The sequence below is a fragment of the Nerophis ophidion genome, linkage group LG02, assembly GCF_033978795.1.
Source record: "Nerophis ophidion isolate RoL-2023_Sa linkage group LG02, RoL_Noph_v1.0, whole genome shotgun sequence".
NCBI classification, from domain to species: Eukaryota; Metazoa; Chordata; class Actinopteri; order Syngnathiformes; family Syngnathidae; genus Nerophis; species Nerophis ophidion.
This window is the reverse complement of record NC_084612.1, coordinates 21,351,620-21,368,310: the sequence shown is the minus strand read 5'-3', so window position 1 is coordinate 21,368,310 and position 16,691 is coordinate 21,351,620. Positions and strand designations below refer to the sequence as shown.

Below are 16,691 nucleotides of genomic sequence, written 5' to 3'. Positions count from 1 at the left end.
CTACAATAAGACAGTCCGATACCCCATACTCTCTGAGCACCCCCCACAGGACTTCCCGAGGGACACGGTCGAATGCCTTCTCCAAGTCCACAAAGCACATGTAGACTGGTTGGGCAAACTCCCATGCACCCTCAAGAACCCTGCCGAGAGTATAGAGCTGGTCCACAGTTCCACGACCAGGACGAAAACCACACTGTTCCTCCTGAATCTGAGGTTCGACTATCCGACGTAGCCTCCTCTCCACTACACCTGAATAAACCTTACCGGGAAGGCTGAGGAGTGTGATCCCACGATAGTTGGAACACACCCTCCGGTTGTTTGAATATTGTGTTTATTTTGTTAAACTGTCGATAGTACACAAATAAAATTAAAAAATTAAAGTTGTACATGTGATCAGTATCAGAATTACGCATTAAACTCCGATCGGAAAATCTTTGGTTTGAAGCAATTGCTACTGCCGGAAAACCATTATATTTCAATTTGCTGTGTGAAAGGGGTATTATTTATATTTTGACAGGGCTTTGATATGCAAATTGCGTGTGTGTGTGTGCGTGTAAAATAAGACATCCCAGAACAAAATGAAGCAGACTTGAATGTGCTGTGCTTACCTGTTGATCGACATTCAAAGCGATACGACTGGATTGACGCGTGGTCCGACCAGGGCTTGAATTTCTGTTGTCCTTTGATGGTTTAAGTTTAGTCTTTCTGTTACTGCGTTTGACAATTGGGGCATAAATCTCCTCCTCTGCTTCTTCTTCTTTCGCCTCCTCTTTCAAGACCTCTAAAGTTGGGGGCATCGCCTCGCTGTTGTTAGGGTTTCTGCGGCTGGACCTCCTTGGAGTGTTTGCGTGAGTGTTCCTGCGTTTGGCCGGGGTTGAAGTCTTAATTGTTGGTTCTGAAGCAAAGCTATTATTAATGACCTCTTCCACCTTGATGGCAACGACAGGTTCTTTTTTGCTTTCACTCATTTGTCTGATTCTTAAAGAAGCATCTCTCTGAGAAGCCTGTCGTTTGGATGGAGAACCAGCAGAGGTACTTTGAGCTACAGAAGCATCATCCACATCTTCCTCCCGATTGACCTTCTCAGAATGTTCCTCCTTGATTTGCAAAAGTTGAGCTTGTGTTTTGCGTGTGCTTCTCCTCGGTGTGACGACTCGTTCTTTGGTTTGTTTGCTTTGTTTAGCTTTTTTAGGTGTACGACTGGGCGAGGCAGAGATTGCTACAGGGTGCTTGTCAGTTTCTTCTGGTTCCTCCGAGAGGGATGAGACAAAGGTGACAGTTCTACTCCCTTGTGTCGTCATCTGCTTTGGGGTAAACTGAGCACTTTTCTTTTTCTGAGGAGTTGGTGTCTCTGGGACTCCAAATTGTTCAGATTTAGTGGCTGAACTTGCATTTTGCTGCACATCTTTTACCTCTTCAACGTCTTCACTTCTTGATTCACTTGTGGTGGTTTTGCTTGGACCTTCTTGCCTGTCATCCAGGTTGTTTTTTAAAGATATATAGTCCAGTTCCTGGTGCTGTTCCTCCACAAAACTAAGAGTTTCTGCATGATTGGTGGTATTATTGTCGTCCTGCACATTCTCAGCTTCGCCTTGCATCTCCTCTGCATTTTTGGTTACCTCAGAATCTTTACGATCCGTTACCTCCAAAACTTCAGCAGGTTCCTTCTCTGGAGCATGCTCAAAGTCTGTTATGGTGGTAGGCTCAAGAGCTTCTATATGCTCGTGAGGTACTTCCACATTCTGTTCTTCCTCGGTGTAATTGATCTGTAGTTCCTCGGTGTAATTGATCTGTAGGTTAGTTTGCCCATTGATCTTATTCTCATCCACAGGCCTAATTTCCATTTGTTCATCTTCTTGTGTTCCATCATCACTACCAACAGCATCCTGGTCTTTTTCATGTAAAAGAACAATACATGGTTCTGTCTCAGGGCCATCAGTAGTCACTGACATCAAATTTTGAGAAGACGGTTGGGATGACTGAGGATCATACTCAATAGGCGACACATTCGCATCTTCTTCCACATCCAGCATTAGAGAGAAATTGCTGTGACTTTCGGACCTTTGGTCATCCAGCACAACGGTTTGTTCAATCTCAGGCTGTCCAAGTGAGGCACTGTCGCTCGTGTCCTGTTGTCTGTCCATGATCTCAAGAGGGACCAGGAGAGTGGCTGAAGGTTTGAGCTCCATGTAAGAGGAACCTTGTCCATCGTCCTCGAGCGCTTCCATCACTCCTGTATCAGCGCCAAGTCTCACCATCAATACCTCTCCTCCCATCTCCTCTCCAACCACCTGCAAACAAGAAATGACTTAGACTAAAACCAAATATAGAAAATATGATGATCATCTCAATTTTTGTGTACCTTCATTTCGACACCTGGCGGTATGAGCGAAAACTCTGCAGCCTCCTGCTCTGACAAGGTTGGTAAGAAGTGATCGTGCTCTTGATGTAAAAACACAGAGCTGGGTGGAAGGCCACGCAGGCCTCTGTTACCATGGACCTCTTCAATGATTTCTACTTCACTGCCAGAGTCCTCTTCCTCATTACATTCATCAGATTCCTCCTCCTCCCCGTCATCTTCTTCTTCCTCCTCCTCCAACTCCTCCTCCTCTTCTTCATCTTCTTGAGACTCGGCGCTGGAAAGTTCTTCGCTATCATCATTGACACTCGTAGCAGCTGAAGGACAAGAAAAAAAGTGTTAAGCATGCGAACATGCAAATAAATTCAATTAAGCGATTGAAAAAGTGTGTAGGTCTTCTTCACAGTGTGAGTCGCTGCCGGTGGGCTCAGAGGATGTCACGGAGGTGGTGGACTTTTGGCTGGTAAACACAGGTGGTGCTTCAGCAGCAGCCTCATCGTCTCTTTCAACATCAGCCGGAGCCTCACTAAGAAAAGGCAAGGTCAATATTTGCTTTTGCTGAATCAACATGTAGCCCAAAGACTGCATGACTCAAAGTGGATCGGAACCTCGGTTCCTTAAGTAAAACACCAAGATGGATGATGGATTTGAAGGACAACATGTAAGCAACAAACTAGCTGGGGTATAATTGACCTGCAATGCTAGCTCTTTATAACCAAGCAATTACATAAATGTATGGCAACTCTGCTTTAGTGTCAACAGAATACTATGCCACAGTACTTTGAAAGTATTTTTAGAGAAAATATTTTAATGTCCATCTATCCATACATTTTCGTTCGCTTGTCCCACTCAGGGATGCGGGGGTGGCTGGTGCCTACCCTTGCTGCATTCGAGCAGAAGACAGGATACACCCTGGACAAGTTGTCACTTCATCCCCAATCATCAATAAACCATTATCCACATTCATTCATAGATAGTAGACATGTAAATACTTCAATTACCACCTTTATTGAATTAAATAGCACCGGATGACATACTTAAACATTAAGGCTGCAATGATTAATCGATTACATTTATTAGGGAAAAAAAAAGCAAGCATTTATATTTTCTAGCTTCAAATAATCATTTAATGAGTGTAAGTAATAAAAATGTATAGAATCCTGACCGCATGGAATGCCCAAAACTTTATATATGCGCACAGTTTCCGTACGGTTTTGTAATAGTGCACACATGAGAGTGGTAGTATGTGGGTGCCAACAGCCGAGAGGCAAATATTTTTTGTCATTAGAGCACATATTGAAAGTGCAATTTTAATGTTGGTGACATGCATTCTTTTCGGCAATAAAGAATGAAAGTTATGGTAAGCAAAAAAATATATTATTTCAACTATTTTCACAAAAGTTTTATCTGATTACTCTATTAATTAAACAAACTAATTAATACATTACTCTATTACAAAAAAAAGCAAAACATACTTGCTGGGGGTTGTCTGTGGAAACTCATGAATACCGGAGCGGGCCAGAGGAGGAGACAGGTCGCCGCCAAACAAATGCCGCTGTACAAAGTCGGTCAGATCTATTGGCCAACAACAACAGCAAAAATATCAAGAAGGAACTGAGTAGTAGGGAACTTGCATTGATGAGCACATACCTTCTTCACCGTGGGAGTCTGCGCCAGTCGGTTCTGATGAGGTGACAGAGACCGTAGATTTTTGGCTAATGAGCTCAGGTGGAACTTCAGAAATAGCCTTATCGTCCTCTTCGACATTAACTGGCACCTCACTAGGACAAAGTGGTGGTTAATGAGTATTTTCTGGAAGGAAAACCAACTACCACCCATAAAGTGCTGAATAAAAAGTTACAGACATCAGCATTCCTGGCTCAATGTGAAAATGAATAATGGTGTGAAGTAAAGACATACGTGCTCGGGGTTGTCAATAAACGGTGGTGGACTCCAGAGTGGGTAAGTGGAGGAGACAGGTCGCTGCCAAACAAATGTCGCTGCACAAATTCAGTCAAATCTGACAGACAGAAAAATGTATCAAAAACATAAAAAAGCGAACTGTAAATGTGAGATTTATTTTTTCTTCTTTCATAGACACCTGTAGATTGCTCCATATTTTCTGCTGGTTCAATTTTACCATCAGTGTCTTCAAATGTTTTTAAATGCTCAGGGATCATTGTCGTTGATTCAGTTTCTCTACATACATTCATGTGCTCAATGAAGTTTGAGGCTTCAGTGTCTTCATGTGCATTCAAATTGTGAGTGGATGCTGCGGATTCAGCATCTCTACATTCATATATTTGCGCAATGAATGCTGTGGATTCCATGACCTCTAACTGGGGTGGGTCCTCCTCATTGATTAGTGGCAGAGATTGTTCCTCGAGGATCAACAGATGATCACCTAGTGGCAGAAACAAGCAAAATGAATGCATCTTGTGTGGTTGAGGTTACAAACAAGCAAACATATATGGTATAATTACTTACCGTGAGTGGAAGCTTCCACTAAATTAGTAACTGCAGCATTTTCTTGCTTGGTATTTGACTCATTGACTGGTTGTTTGTTTTTATTCTCTTGTTCCACAGCCATCGCCATCACTTCTTTAAATACCTCAACTTCCTTGTCCTCACTTTCAGCATCATTTGGCACCATTAGAGGGGCTGGCTCAGAGGTTGGTAATGAATTTTGCTCTGGCTCTTCTTCATCAGTTGGGAACTTGATGTTCACTGTCACTACATCATCTCCCTTGTCTGCACAGATATGCTCTTCTTCCTCTTGTTGATCCCTTGAGAGAGGAGCATCATAGTACTCCAGAGTGGTGTCTGTCGACCGGAAGGATGTCTGTCTGGAGTCAAAGCTCAAACTAAGTCGAGTTTGTGTCGGGTCTGATGGTTTTGTTGTTTCTGCTAAGAATGACTGCCTGGCAGAGCATCTCAGCTGGGGTGAGGGAATGCCACCTTCCGGAGTGATGAACTTCACATGGGGCTGCTCCGCTTCCTTATCTTCGGAAAGTTGTGAGGACCAGGTGTTACGTGTTTGAGACAGCCTGGTTTGACTGGTTAGTAAGCTAATTTCACTGTCTGCTGCCATCTAGGAGGACAAGGGTTGCATGTAATTACAGTAAAGCAAGTTTCCACCAATCTATTGCATTCGGCACACTCAACTACAGCATGTAATTAATTTAGTTTCCATAGTCAAAAGTAGTGAATAGTGAGGAATATAAATAACATTCTAATTATATTACTGCAGTGATAAGGTACCTCAAGGGTGCACAGTATAGAATTAATAGTTTACTTATAGCGTGGGTCTCTTCAATTAGTCTAGTTAATGAGGCCTTTTGACTTATCAGAGTCATTGTAGAAACCACTTTAAGTATGCTTATATTCAGAGTGACTGACTCCATGAGCAAAATTAGTGGATTACTACCAAGAAAGCTATTCATATTAGTTGCTTATGGGTTAATGATAACACTTAGTCTTACGCCATTGGTCCAGTGAATGTCCTTTTGGGATTCAGGAGATTCCGCCAGTTCAGTAAAGGTGATCCTACTCTCTTTGCTGCGGAGTGAAGGTGTGATGGAGCGCCCAGGAGACGCGGAGGGCGTGGCCACAGGGGTGGGCCTCAGGCTGCTGCGTAGGATGGACTGAGGGGTGAAGGCTGTAAAAACAGGGCCTGAAGCAGCCAAGGAACGAGCTCGCTGAAAAAACAAAGTTCACACACATGTTTGTAACTTCATCATACATTCTTTGATAGGACTTATTTGATGGGTGTCAACAAGAAGTGTAACGGTACGGCAGCCTCATGGTTTGGTTTATTTTCTGTAATGATTTTATAAATAAAGCCTTAAATGCAATAGCAAATGTCATGCGGGTAATTCTACAATTAGTTGTACAATTAAAATAACATTTTAAATGTTCCTTTTTTAAATGTAAAAAATGCGGTCCCCTTTGCCTGGGCTTGTGGTGGTGCATTGCAACACATACACACATATCCTGTCCCTCACATGAACTGTACACCAAGTGAGAATTTGGTAGGAAGCTTTCAGTGTGATATGAAATAAATGTAATTGTTAAACCCCGAGTGTCAACACATTGAACAAGATCTGGTTTTACCTTTACAACCTGTGGCGTTTGCAACAGGCTGAATTCAGGGGCCTTAAAGGTGCTTTTTGGAGAAACCCAAACACTTGAGGGTCTGGCTGGACTGATCAGAGGCCAAGGCATGTGACAGGAGGGATGAACCATCAGGTCCACTAGCCTGCATGAAATTTGAGAGAGGTTGGCAGGGATGCAAAACAACCATGAACACACATCGTCATAGGTCAGCATAACACAAAATCATCTATGATCGTCAACGTTCATTGATACTGCCTGATGGCCAGGAAAAAAAAAATATGACACTGGCTTGCATTGCATTACCTTGATTTTCTTTTAGAGCTCATCGTGACTGGCGTTCCTAAGAAAGGTTGTGGTTGGGCTTGAGATACAGTCTTGAGCCCAGGACTCAGGAACCCAGCAGACCTTGGACTGACAGGGACAATTTCACAAAACTAAGTAAAGATTTAAACTTTTTTTTTTTTTTTTTACTATTGGCTTACCTCCTAAGAGGGGAGGAGTTTGGTGTGTCTCCTTTACCCAACCATACTTCCTCAATCTTGGTCAGAACATTGTTGATGAAGCCTGCCCTGGACATTACCTTCTCATTAGCGGAACGCTTGCTGATGGCTGACAGTGGCTGCGGCCGAGTCACTACACAATGGGAAATTATTTTACGCAATTAAAAAAAATAAAAAGCTTTCAGTTACTTTACTCTCCCAATCTACCTTCTTTGTGGACAGTGCTGGGATGTTGGTAGGGTCTGGCTCTCTCCATTGCCAGTTTCCTCTGCACTCTGGGCAGAACTTTGCCATACTGTTCTAAAATAGAGTTGCGCGTGTTGGAACGCTCTTTAAGTTTTGGGTCTCGCTCGTTCTGAGAGGAAAACAGCACAGTCACGTGTTTTATATGTTGTGGGAATACAACAGCACTAACTATATTAATGTGATTATAAATGTTTTAAATAAAGTGGAAAAGCTAATGACAAACTCCCCTGAGGTCATACTATTCAAAGGGGAGGACTGCACATTACAAAGATATCAAATAATAAATTACATTCCACACTTGTATGAATTGTTATTATGTTGCTTAATTATTTGGCTGTACAGTTAAAGATATGACACTGCATTGGTTAAAGTTTGGCCCTTGAACAGACAACAGTGTTGACTTTACTTGACTTATGATTTTAGTGCATTTTAAAATTGTAGGTAGGCATTTAAAGGCCTACTGAAACCCAGTACTACCGACAACACAGTCTGATAGTTTACATATCAATGATAAAATCTTAACATTGCAACATATCCGAAAACGGACTGTTTAGTTTACTAAATTACAATTCTAAATTTCCCGCGGAGTTTCCTGTTGAAAACGTCGCGGAATGATGATGCGTGTTTGTGACGTTATTGGCTGGAGGGGACATATAAGCTCAGCACAACTTACGGCTAAACGTCATCTCTTTTTATCGCGCAATTACACAGTATTTTGGACATCTGTGTTGCTGAATCTTTTGCAATTTGTTCAATTAATAATGGAGAAGTCAAAGTAGAAAGATGGAGGTGGGAAGCTTTAGCCTTTAGCCACACAAACACACGGTGTTTCCTTGTTTAAAATTCCCGGAGGTGAAGCTTTACTATGGATCAGAGCGGTCAAGCGAACATGGATCACGACTACATGTCAACCGGCAGTTTTCGGTGAGAAAATTGTGGAAATAATTCGCCTCTTACTGGAGATCAGCCGAGCCAGCGTCCTCCTGCTGCTGTGACTTCTCTCAGAGACACTGGCGTCAACACACCCGTGGCCACACCCCTCCGACTTTAAGGTACTCTTTAACTCACTAAAGCACTAGCAACACAACAGGCAGATAAGGGATTTCCCAGAACTATCCTAGTAAATGTGTCTAAAAACATCTGAATCGTTCTCACTTGCCCTCACCTTTTTTAAACTTTTTTTTTTTTTTACTTTTTTTTCCCCCCCAGGCCTTCAAACTAAATTTCCTCATCCACAAATCTTTCATCCTCGTTCAAATTAATGGGGAAATTGTCGCATTCTCTGTCCGAATAGCTCTTGCTGCTGGAGGCTCATATTATAAACAATGTGAGGATGTGAGGAGCCCTCGCACCGCAAGGCTTTTTTATTAGCGACTAAAATTTGCGAACTTTATCGTTGAAGTTCTCTACTAAATCCTTTCAGCAAAAATATGGCAATATTGTGAAATGATCAAGTATGACACATAGAATGGACCTGCTATTCCCGTTTAAATAAGAAAATCTCATTTCAGTAGGCCTTTAATATACATGTAATACAAGACTCATTTGATATTACCATCCGACTACCGCATGCAACGTTGAGGTTTTTGCCCACGTGACATGATACATTATTGGCTGATGCAGGACCAATCAAAGAACACAGTTCTCTGTCCTAGAATCTAATTGGCTCAGCAACAATGAACCTCCTCTGCTTAAACTGACCTTACTGGAGCTCAGATGCTTGTGGGTTTGCCCTTTATGTTTTTCTGTTTTTGGTAACATTTCTGTTTATTTGAATCCCTACGATGTCATCAAAACATTCTGCACTTCCCAAGTCTTTTTCCACAGGACCCAATCCCCGAAGAAGCTGCTTGCCATTGAAGAAAAGGTGAACATTATCATGTTAAAAGAGGGTAGCTTAGCTATGAACTACCATCTATCATTTTAAGAACTTTGAAACTTTGGCTCGCTCCGTAAAGAAGGTTGTGAGTACCAATATTTCATGTTACAATTATGTCATGTATTGTTAATGTGCCAAAGGTTTCGTGTGTGTGAAAGGTTAACAGTGTGTGGAGGGTTTATAAAGACCTATAATGCATACGATATTCTCATAAATCATTGTGTTCTTTCTTTGTGGAAATTCATCTACCATGGAGGATCAGAAAAATAACTCCCGCAATAATTAAATGAACATTGTACTTCTATTTACCGCCATATATTTTTTTCCCCAATACAAAATTAATTGAAGCCTTTCTTTTGTTTTACCATTACGGAATAGATTGTGTTCTACCTTTAAAGTTCCAACGTACTCAATAGTGCGTGTGTGTTTATGTCATACCACAAGGTGCATTTTGAGGCTGTGGTTTAGTTGCAGGGCAGGTATGTAGTTGGCTTGCTGAAGATAATGAACCATGAGTATTTCTCTGTTGTGAAAACCACCTGTACCTTGAAGGAAAGTTTCCAAAGTCTCCTACAAAACAAAATAAATACAAAAAATAAACTATAAATGGCAGCATGACACTGCAAGCATCTTTATGATAGTATGCACTTGAAATTTTACTGGGACATTCCAAATAAACTAACATCATCTTCAAATAACTTTGTTAACAAAGTATACTTTTAAAACAAGTTTTATGTAATGAAATTGACCTGCTCAGTGTGTCCCAGAGGCAGCTTGAGCAGCTCTTTAATGAGGCCCAGCTCCTGGCAGCTCTCGTATAGGAATCCGAGCAACTCTGCCGTGTTGAGATGATTTGAGTGTTGCCGTAGCAACGACCACGCCTCAGTTAGACATCTGGGAGAATATATTTATATGTATAAAAAAAGACAATGCACTATATAGGTCCATAAATGCCATTACACATTCACTGCTTTCGTTCCTTCTACCTGTTATGTAGCAATACAGAGAGGCAAAGCTTGGCCTGGGAAGTGGAGGAAATCAGTGGCTTTGTAACATGAAAGTAGCGCAGTGCCATTGAGTGTTGGCCCTGGCACATCAGCGCTTGCAGGACACGTTCATGCTGCCACTCGAAGTGACATTGGGATGCAGCGGGATGGAGGAGCACCTCGAATGCACTCTGTTGCAGGAGACACATGTGGATAATAAACAGAGATGTAGCAACACATTTACTGAGACGGTATGCATTGTCAATCTTTTTTTGTTAGTAAATGTGTGTGCAAACCTGATGGTCACGATGATCCAACAACCACAGGCCTTGGACCAGTTTGACCAGTCCAGTGGGGATGGCAAAAGCATGGGGAAAAGACTCCACGGATGCTCCCTCCTTATTTGGGAAGGAGCACATAACATCCAACAACAGGTAGATTACCTAAGAGCAGGTCAAGGCTTACACACAAATTAAAACACATACCCTATATAGGGACGGACTAAAAAATAAAAATGAATTGATATGTAAATAAAATACAGTATTTTTTCTAACTCCTAAATTACTTAACTGCTGAAATTATCAGGCTTCTATTAGGGGTAACTGACCTCTGTAAGGGCTTTACAAAGGAAATATAAGGTACTGTTATCTATTTGAGGTGCAGAGTGTGTCCATTTGTGACATGTATATTTTTAGAGGTTTACGTAATGTAATGCCATTCAGCATTACATTGCAAGAGAATAAGAAAATAGTAATATTCAAAGGTTACTTTTTTTGCACAAAAATTTGGTTTCAATTTGTCGGACAGGCAAGCTGTGTCTGAAGGATACAACTGCATGTTTTACAGCTTCTTCAACGTTTTCCAGAAGATAAATATCTAGCAGAGCCTGCAATAAAAGAAAAAAAACAACGCATAGTAAGTTATTCATTGTGTTGTATAATTTCTGTGTAATAAAAATGTTGAATTAAAGATAAATGTACATGTAGAGTAGGCGGTGGGTACTGTCCTGTGCCAACATCATCCCTTTTCCACAGACTGATTAAGCGTTCTCCACACTGATTGACCAAACTGTCAATCATCAGGCAATCTGCACACCACTTGCCCCTGAGAAATTAAAATAGGTGTTAAAAAGTATGAATTCCGGCCATGTTCACACGAACACTTTAAAAACTTTTGGCCTATTGTCCACACGCAAACACATACGTTTGTCCTTTAAAACGCTTGCCAAGGTGAAATTATGAAAACTGTCTTCACCGTGTGCATGCAGACGACTTAACCGCAGAGTCAGCTGTTTTAGATAAGATTCCAGTCAGACCTTCAGCTGAAGGACAACTTTGACAAGCAATAATTATTTATTTGTGTCATGAGAAGGGCCCGACTATCATGTTTTTATTGCTTATTTAAGAAAAATTAAGTTACTTGTGTTGGTTTCATTTGTGCAGTAGTAGATTGGGGGCGGGACTATGCGTGCGCAACAACAAAACAAACAAACCCTGACATTTTTCCTGGGCTCCTTAAAGTTAAATTATCAATGATTGTCACACACACTAGCTGCGGCGCAATTATTCTCTGCATTTGACCAATCACCCTTGATCACCAACTGGGAGGTAAAGAGAGCAGTGAGCAGCAGCCTGCGGCCGCGTCCAGACTCATTTTTTGGTATGAAGATGACTAAAAGCGTTCTAATTGTACGAGTTTGTTTTATTTTTTGCAGCAACACACGTGCACTTGCGCGCTAAAGACACTTAATCTTTATATTTCCTGGGTTCCTTTTTATGTTAAATAGAAAGTACACTTCGATGCACATGTAATATATCACCATATTGATGATTAAATGTGTTCTAATTCTACGAGTGTTGGGTTTTACAGCAGCACACGCTCATATGCACAGTTTAGGCACTTAAAAAAACATTCAGAAGATTTTCTGAGCTCTGTGAGTGTGGGCTGATTTTAAAGATAATGTACATGTAATTGTACATCTAGTATACCACAATAAACATTTCCATTAACAGAGGTGTAAGTACCGGTAAGTCCAAGTCAGCTGTGGCTGCTTTCCTGGCCTTTTGATTGGACAAAATGAGCATGAAAGCGGATATAAGGGTTTGCGTGTAGACATAGACTGTTTTGAATCTACACTCTTGTGGATGGAGATCGTTTTAACCTCAGATATGCATTTTTTTTTTTTTTAAGTATCCGTGTTCGTGTGGTCATGGCCTCAATCGCACCAAGTTATGCCATTCTTTTCCTAGCTAAGTCCATTCACTTTGCCATTGTGGTGAGCTCCTCTCTACGAATAGAGTAATAGTTGCTGATGACAGAGTGACTGTAGAAAGGCCTGGAGATCTGCATGGCATCAACATCTATAAATAAGACATTAGTTAAAACTTGTAACACATCGTATCAATATCGATTTAAAATCTCTTCCTGATCATTCATACCTGATCCCTCAGGCAGCAGGCCAGTGCGACAGAACCAGAGAATGACTTGTGCATACTTGGAAATCAGACTGGACACCATGTTTTTGTTGATCAGACCAACTAGACCTACAAAAACAAACAAATAACCACAAATCCAACTACAATATATGGCATTACTGTCGAAATTGGGTCATTAACAATGTAATACACACACACACAACTAGTAGTCATGTATGCCCGAAGATGATTCAAAATGCATTCCAAAATATAGGTGGATAAAAGCACAAATGCAGTTCAGTTGTGTGTATAACATTTAACAACATATTACAAGTGATTGTGCCTCTGCAGTACCTTTCTGTGTTAGCTCCTGGGCCTCATTGAGCAGACAGTGGAAGATGGTGCTGAGGTTCTCTAGCAGCTGCTGGCTGTGCTGCAGCAGCTGCATGGTCTGAGGGTCTGTGAAATTGGAGGAGCTGTCGAACAGTGGAGTACCTAGAGAAAACAATACCAGTGACTGACAACTTCATAGAATCCTGGGCGTTTCAATACAAGGTGTGATTACAATTCCCAAAACTAGGTACATACAGATGCCATCCAGTTCTTCCTTGGTTTGGATCACTTTGTTCCAAGCCCAATCCAAGATATAGCGCAGGTTCAATGCAGAGCCTGGCTGTTCTGATAGGACACAGTATCACAATGCATATGATATTGGGCCACATAATGACAAATTAACATTGCAGGCCTTGTGCAGACTGCTTCTCACCCTCAGCAGTCCACTGCTTGATACAACCAGTAATCAGTCCCAAAGAGCTGGTCTCTACGGCAGTTGACAGGATCGCATCCAGCTGCTCCTCCTATTGGTCAGATTAAATTCACATTATACTCTTTTAGTCATACATTTCCCCCCAAAATTTTGGAAAATACCAAATGCATATACATCACATACATCAACAGTGTCCAAAATATTACCAGGGGACAATGATCATGCTTTTCATTTTGTAAAAAGGGCTAAAAGTAATCCATTGCCAATAAGTTATATTTATTTAAAGAAAGAAACAACAACCTGCACGTCTTAAGTTTTTCTCCTTAAATGACACAATTTTTTAAATTACTCGTATTTTACAAACAGAGAGTCCAGACCTTTGCCAGGCCCTATCTACCGATAATAAAAATAATTCTGAATCCAGACATTGGTCTGGATTCAGACCACTGTCTGAATCTTTTTTTAGCCATTTATAGTGGAATGAAACCAACAGAGTGAACACTCTTGTCTTTCTCCACAATCTTTGTCTCTGCTGGGCTGCTAGCACGCACATATAAACCTAAGGCAACATACTACAAATTGTCCGGCTCAGGCCCAAGGTGTTATTAGTTGTTCTTCATCCCATTTTTAACAGTTCGTGAAAGTGTCATGAAAGTCCAGCCATAGCTTTTAAAGTTATTTTGCCAACTAACTGACCAATAGACAGAATAACCAACGGCAACTATTACACTACTCCTGGTGGAGGTAATTGTTGTTTTTTGTTTTTTTGCAGACCAATAACAAACGAGCCCCTGGCACCCACTTTAGACACAGATGACATAATTAGAGTCTACTTAGTCTTTTTATTGCTTGTTTACCTGAGAGATGTTGGAGTTGTGTGCATCAGCCAAGCGAGATGACAACAAGCCAGACATTAGGCAGCGCAAGTAACTGCTGGAAATGACATCACTAGAGCAAGGAGCAGCTTTCTTCAAAAAGCTCAGGGTCTGGAGGAAAGACAATCATAGTCAACCAAGAACACTTATGTTGAAGCAAATGTGTAATATTTGATGTCACTGCTATTCTTAAATGTCGAGCTGAAGTTTAAGGATTATATTCAGAGTGTAAATGTTAACCAATATAAATTCTAAAGAAAAATGTAGAGCGACCAACCTCTTTCTGATATCCGGAGCATGTTGAATGCATAATTCCAGTGTTGAATAAGCAAGTAGCGTCTGTAATCCAAAAAAATGTACGAAACAAAAAGTCTATAACAAAAGCAACACATTGATTTCATATTCCTATCCACTTACCAAAGTTATATGCGGTTGGATTAAAGTACTGTTCTGGTGGTGGGAAAGTTAAGGGCAGGCCTCGGCTGAGACTGTGCTCCTGTACCACCACATCAAGCAAGATGTGCGGAGAAGCCATCTGCATCACTTGGTCCAAACACCACACTGCAATGTACGAACAGTTCTGCAGAGACTCACCCGTTCTGTGAGAAGAAAAAAAAAGAAAAAAATTAAACAAAACAATATTGTACTAAAGATGCAGTGTTAAAGTCATAGCTCCAGTAATGCAGATTTCAAATTGTATTGTTCTTGTGAAAGCAAATAATGTGGTATGTGAGCGTAAAAAAAGACCCAGAGACACATTTCTGCTGTTTTGCGGCCACCCATTAATCACATTAGGATTAAGAAGCCACACAGTCTCTGAACAGTACCTTAATGAGTCTGGCATCTGTGCATGGTACCAGCGGTTGATGTCAAAAATTCCGATGTAGGTTGATGGTGTTCCTTGACCGTAGGTCTTGACTTGCCAACTGAAGATGGACACGCTTGTATCTGGGGATGCAGCTAAACAAACAGAAGTGATTCATTGTCAGAATGAAAGATACATCAAGTGGAAAAAAAAACAACACATTTGTAAACTTCTATTTTGTAAAGGCCCAAACGTACGCAAACGTCCATAAAGTCATGCTATCAATGGGTTTAGAGAAGGAGGGAAAGACAGAGTAATAAAGAGAAGGACAGACAAACAGACAGAAACCTTTAGTGCAACACCAGTGACCCCTGACTTCATAGATGATAGTGGAATGTTATAGCAGCAAAAGAAGCACAGACTTCATATTCAAATATCTCATTGTCAATGTACCAAGTACTGTGGATCGCATTATTGTAATTAATAAGCTCCAAAGTCTGACCTTCATTCATGCTGTCATCCCGGTCAGGGTGGGGTCGGTATTTCTCGATGGTCTGGTAGCTCAGCAGGCGGGTGTTGGTGGTCTCCGTCCTCAAAGGGAAAGCTGCACCACTCAGCTCCTGACTGTAACGCTCTTCGCAGTACTCTAGACCCTGAGCATTTTTAAAAACACAAAAAGGCATTCAGGAAAGACCAGCAACTTATTTTGAAAAGGTTGTAATTTAAACTACACACCTCATAGAGGATCTTCCCTGAGGCTAGACACTTGCGCTCACTGAAGGCCAGTTGAAGCAGGCGGAGAGTGACCATATCCCCTTCTCTGTGCGGGTGTGAAGGGATGCAGGTGAGAGAGAAGAACTTTGCCTTTAAAGAACACATGTAAAGAGTCATAGAAAATAATAATATGGTGTGAAACTTACTGATCCTGAGTAGACTGCACAGCCCAGAGATAGCAGCAGTTCCTGGGGTCATTTTCAGGCTCCTGGAAGGTGAAGGCATGTACAGGCACCCTGCCACCATCTAACTGTGAGTGGTATCTAAACATACAACATAGGAATTTGTACACAACTTATCTGCACATTTTCAAGATCAAATATAAAGATTCTTAAAGACCTCTAAATGGAAAAATTAAGACTAGAGCGGCAAATAAGAACAAACATTTCCAGAGACATACTCTTTTCTAAGAGACTTCAAGTTCCAAAGCTGCAAAAAGCCATCGGCGAAGCCCACGGCCAGTTGGTTGGTTCTGGGGATGTACTGCAGAGCTGTGACTGAAACACCACTGGGCTCATTGAGTTGGAGGCAAAGATGTCTGCCCTCTCTGCTGCTTTCTTCCCTGAGTCTGGGAATTGCACCTGGAGATTTGGTCACTACTTGCAAGTCTGAATCAAAAAGAAAAAAGAAAAAAAAAAATCTTGGTTACGGGAAAACAAACAAAGAAAAAAGTTTACGGTGAGGAGTCACTGCGTTCCTGCACCTGGACACCACTTACCTGAGGCCTCCAGCTCACTCTGGCTACAAGACAAATCGTCCAGACAGAGGTCCACCAGCAGAACATGACCCAGATCTGTTACTATGGCGGCAATGCCAAAGAACCAGCGAAGACTCTGGTGGAGGTGTTGGGTTGAGGTGCTGGCACCGCCATAACTCACTAAAGGTTCAATGCCTGTTATCTATAAAACACACACTTCTAATGTAAAACTTGAACCATTCTGGGATTTGTTGGGATTTATATCAATATAAGG

The 16,691-nt window shown here is 41.4% G+C and overlaps 1 protein-coding gene across 3 annotated transcripts in view; it reads right to left on the bottom strand.

The window, feature by feature from the left end:
- Positions 1–16,691, bottom strand: part of ahctf1 (AT hook containing transcription factor 1) — a 35,567-nt gene that overhangs the window by 10,680 nt on the left and 8,196 nt on the right. For all 3 annotated transcript variants that reach the window (XM_061878918.1, XM_061878926.1, XM_061878914.1), the window contains exons 5-37: positions 16,439–16,619; positions 16,121–16,328; positions 15,867–15,983; positions 15,682–15,766; positions 15,449–15,599; positions 14,969–15,101; positions 14,559–14,740; positions 14,419–14,480; positions 14,124–14,252; positions 13,267–13,357; positions 13,089–13,178; positions 12,855–12,995; positions 12,525–12,629; positions 12,350–12,446; positions 11,067–11,190; positions 10,916–10,972; positions 10,383–10,529; positions 10,087–10,277; positions 9,850–9,994; positions 9,539–9,670; positions 7,183–7,330; positions 6,958–7,108; positions 6,779–6,886; positions 6,473–6,617; positions 5,842–6,057; positions 4,847–5,450; positions 4,461–4,763; positions 4,280–4,379; positions 4,010–4,140; positions 3,835–3,934; positions 2,764–2,885; positions 2,363–2,676; positions 609–2,291 (exon numbers count right to left, since the gene is read on the bottom strand). In XM_061878918.1, the coding sequence (XP_061734902.1) occupies positions 609–2,291; positions 2,363–2,676; positions 2,764–2,885; positions 3,835–3,934; positions 4,010–4,140; positions 4,280–4,379; positions 4,461–4,763; positions 4,847–5,450; positions 5,842–6,057; positions 6,473–6,617; positions 6,779–6,886; positions 6,958–7,108; positions 7,183–7,330; positions 9,539–9,670; positions 9,850–9,994; positions 10,087–10,277; positions 10,383–10,529; positions 10,916–10,972; positions 11,067–11,190; positions 12,350–12,446; positions 12,525–12,629; positions 12,855–12,995; positions 13,089–13,178; positions 13,267–13,357; positions 14,124–14,252; positions 14,419–14,480; positions 14,559–14,740; positions 14,969–15,101; positions 15,449–15,599; positions 15,682–15,766; positions 15,867–15,983; positions 16,121–16,328; positions 16,439–16,619 (6,693 nt within the window). The remainder of the gene's footprint in view (positions 1–608; positions 2,292–2,362; positions 2,677–2,763; positions 2,886–3,834; positions 3,935–4,009; positions 4,141–4,279; positions 4,380–4,460; positions 4,764–4,846; positions 5,451–5,841; positions 6,058–6,472; positions 6,618–6,778; positions 6,887–6,957; positions 7,109–7,182; positions 7,331–9,538; positions 9,671–9,849; positions 9,995–10,086; positions 10,278–10,382; positions 10,530–10,915; positions 10,973–11,066; positions 11,191–12,349; positions 12,447–12,524; positions 12,630–12,854; positions 12,996–13,088; positions 13,179–13,266; positions 13,358–14,123; positions 14,253–14,418; positions 14,481–14,558; positions 14,741–14,968; positions 15,102–15,448; positions 15,600–15,681; positions 15,767–15,866; positions 15,984–16,120; positions 16,329–16,438; positions 16,620–16,691) is intronic.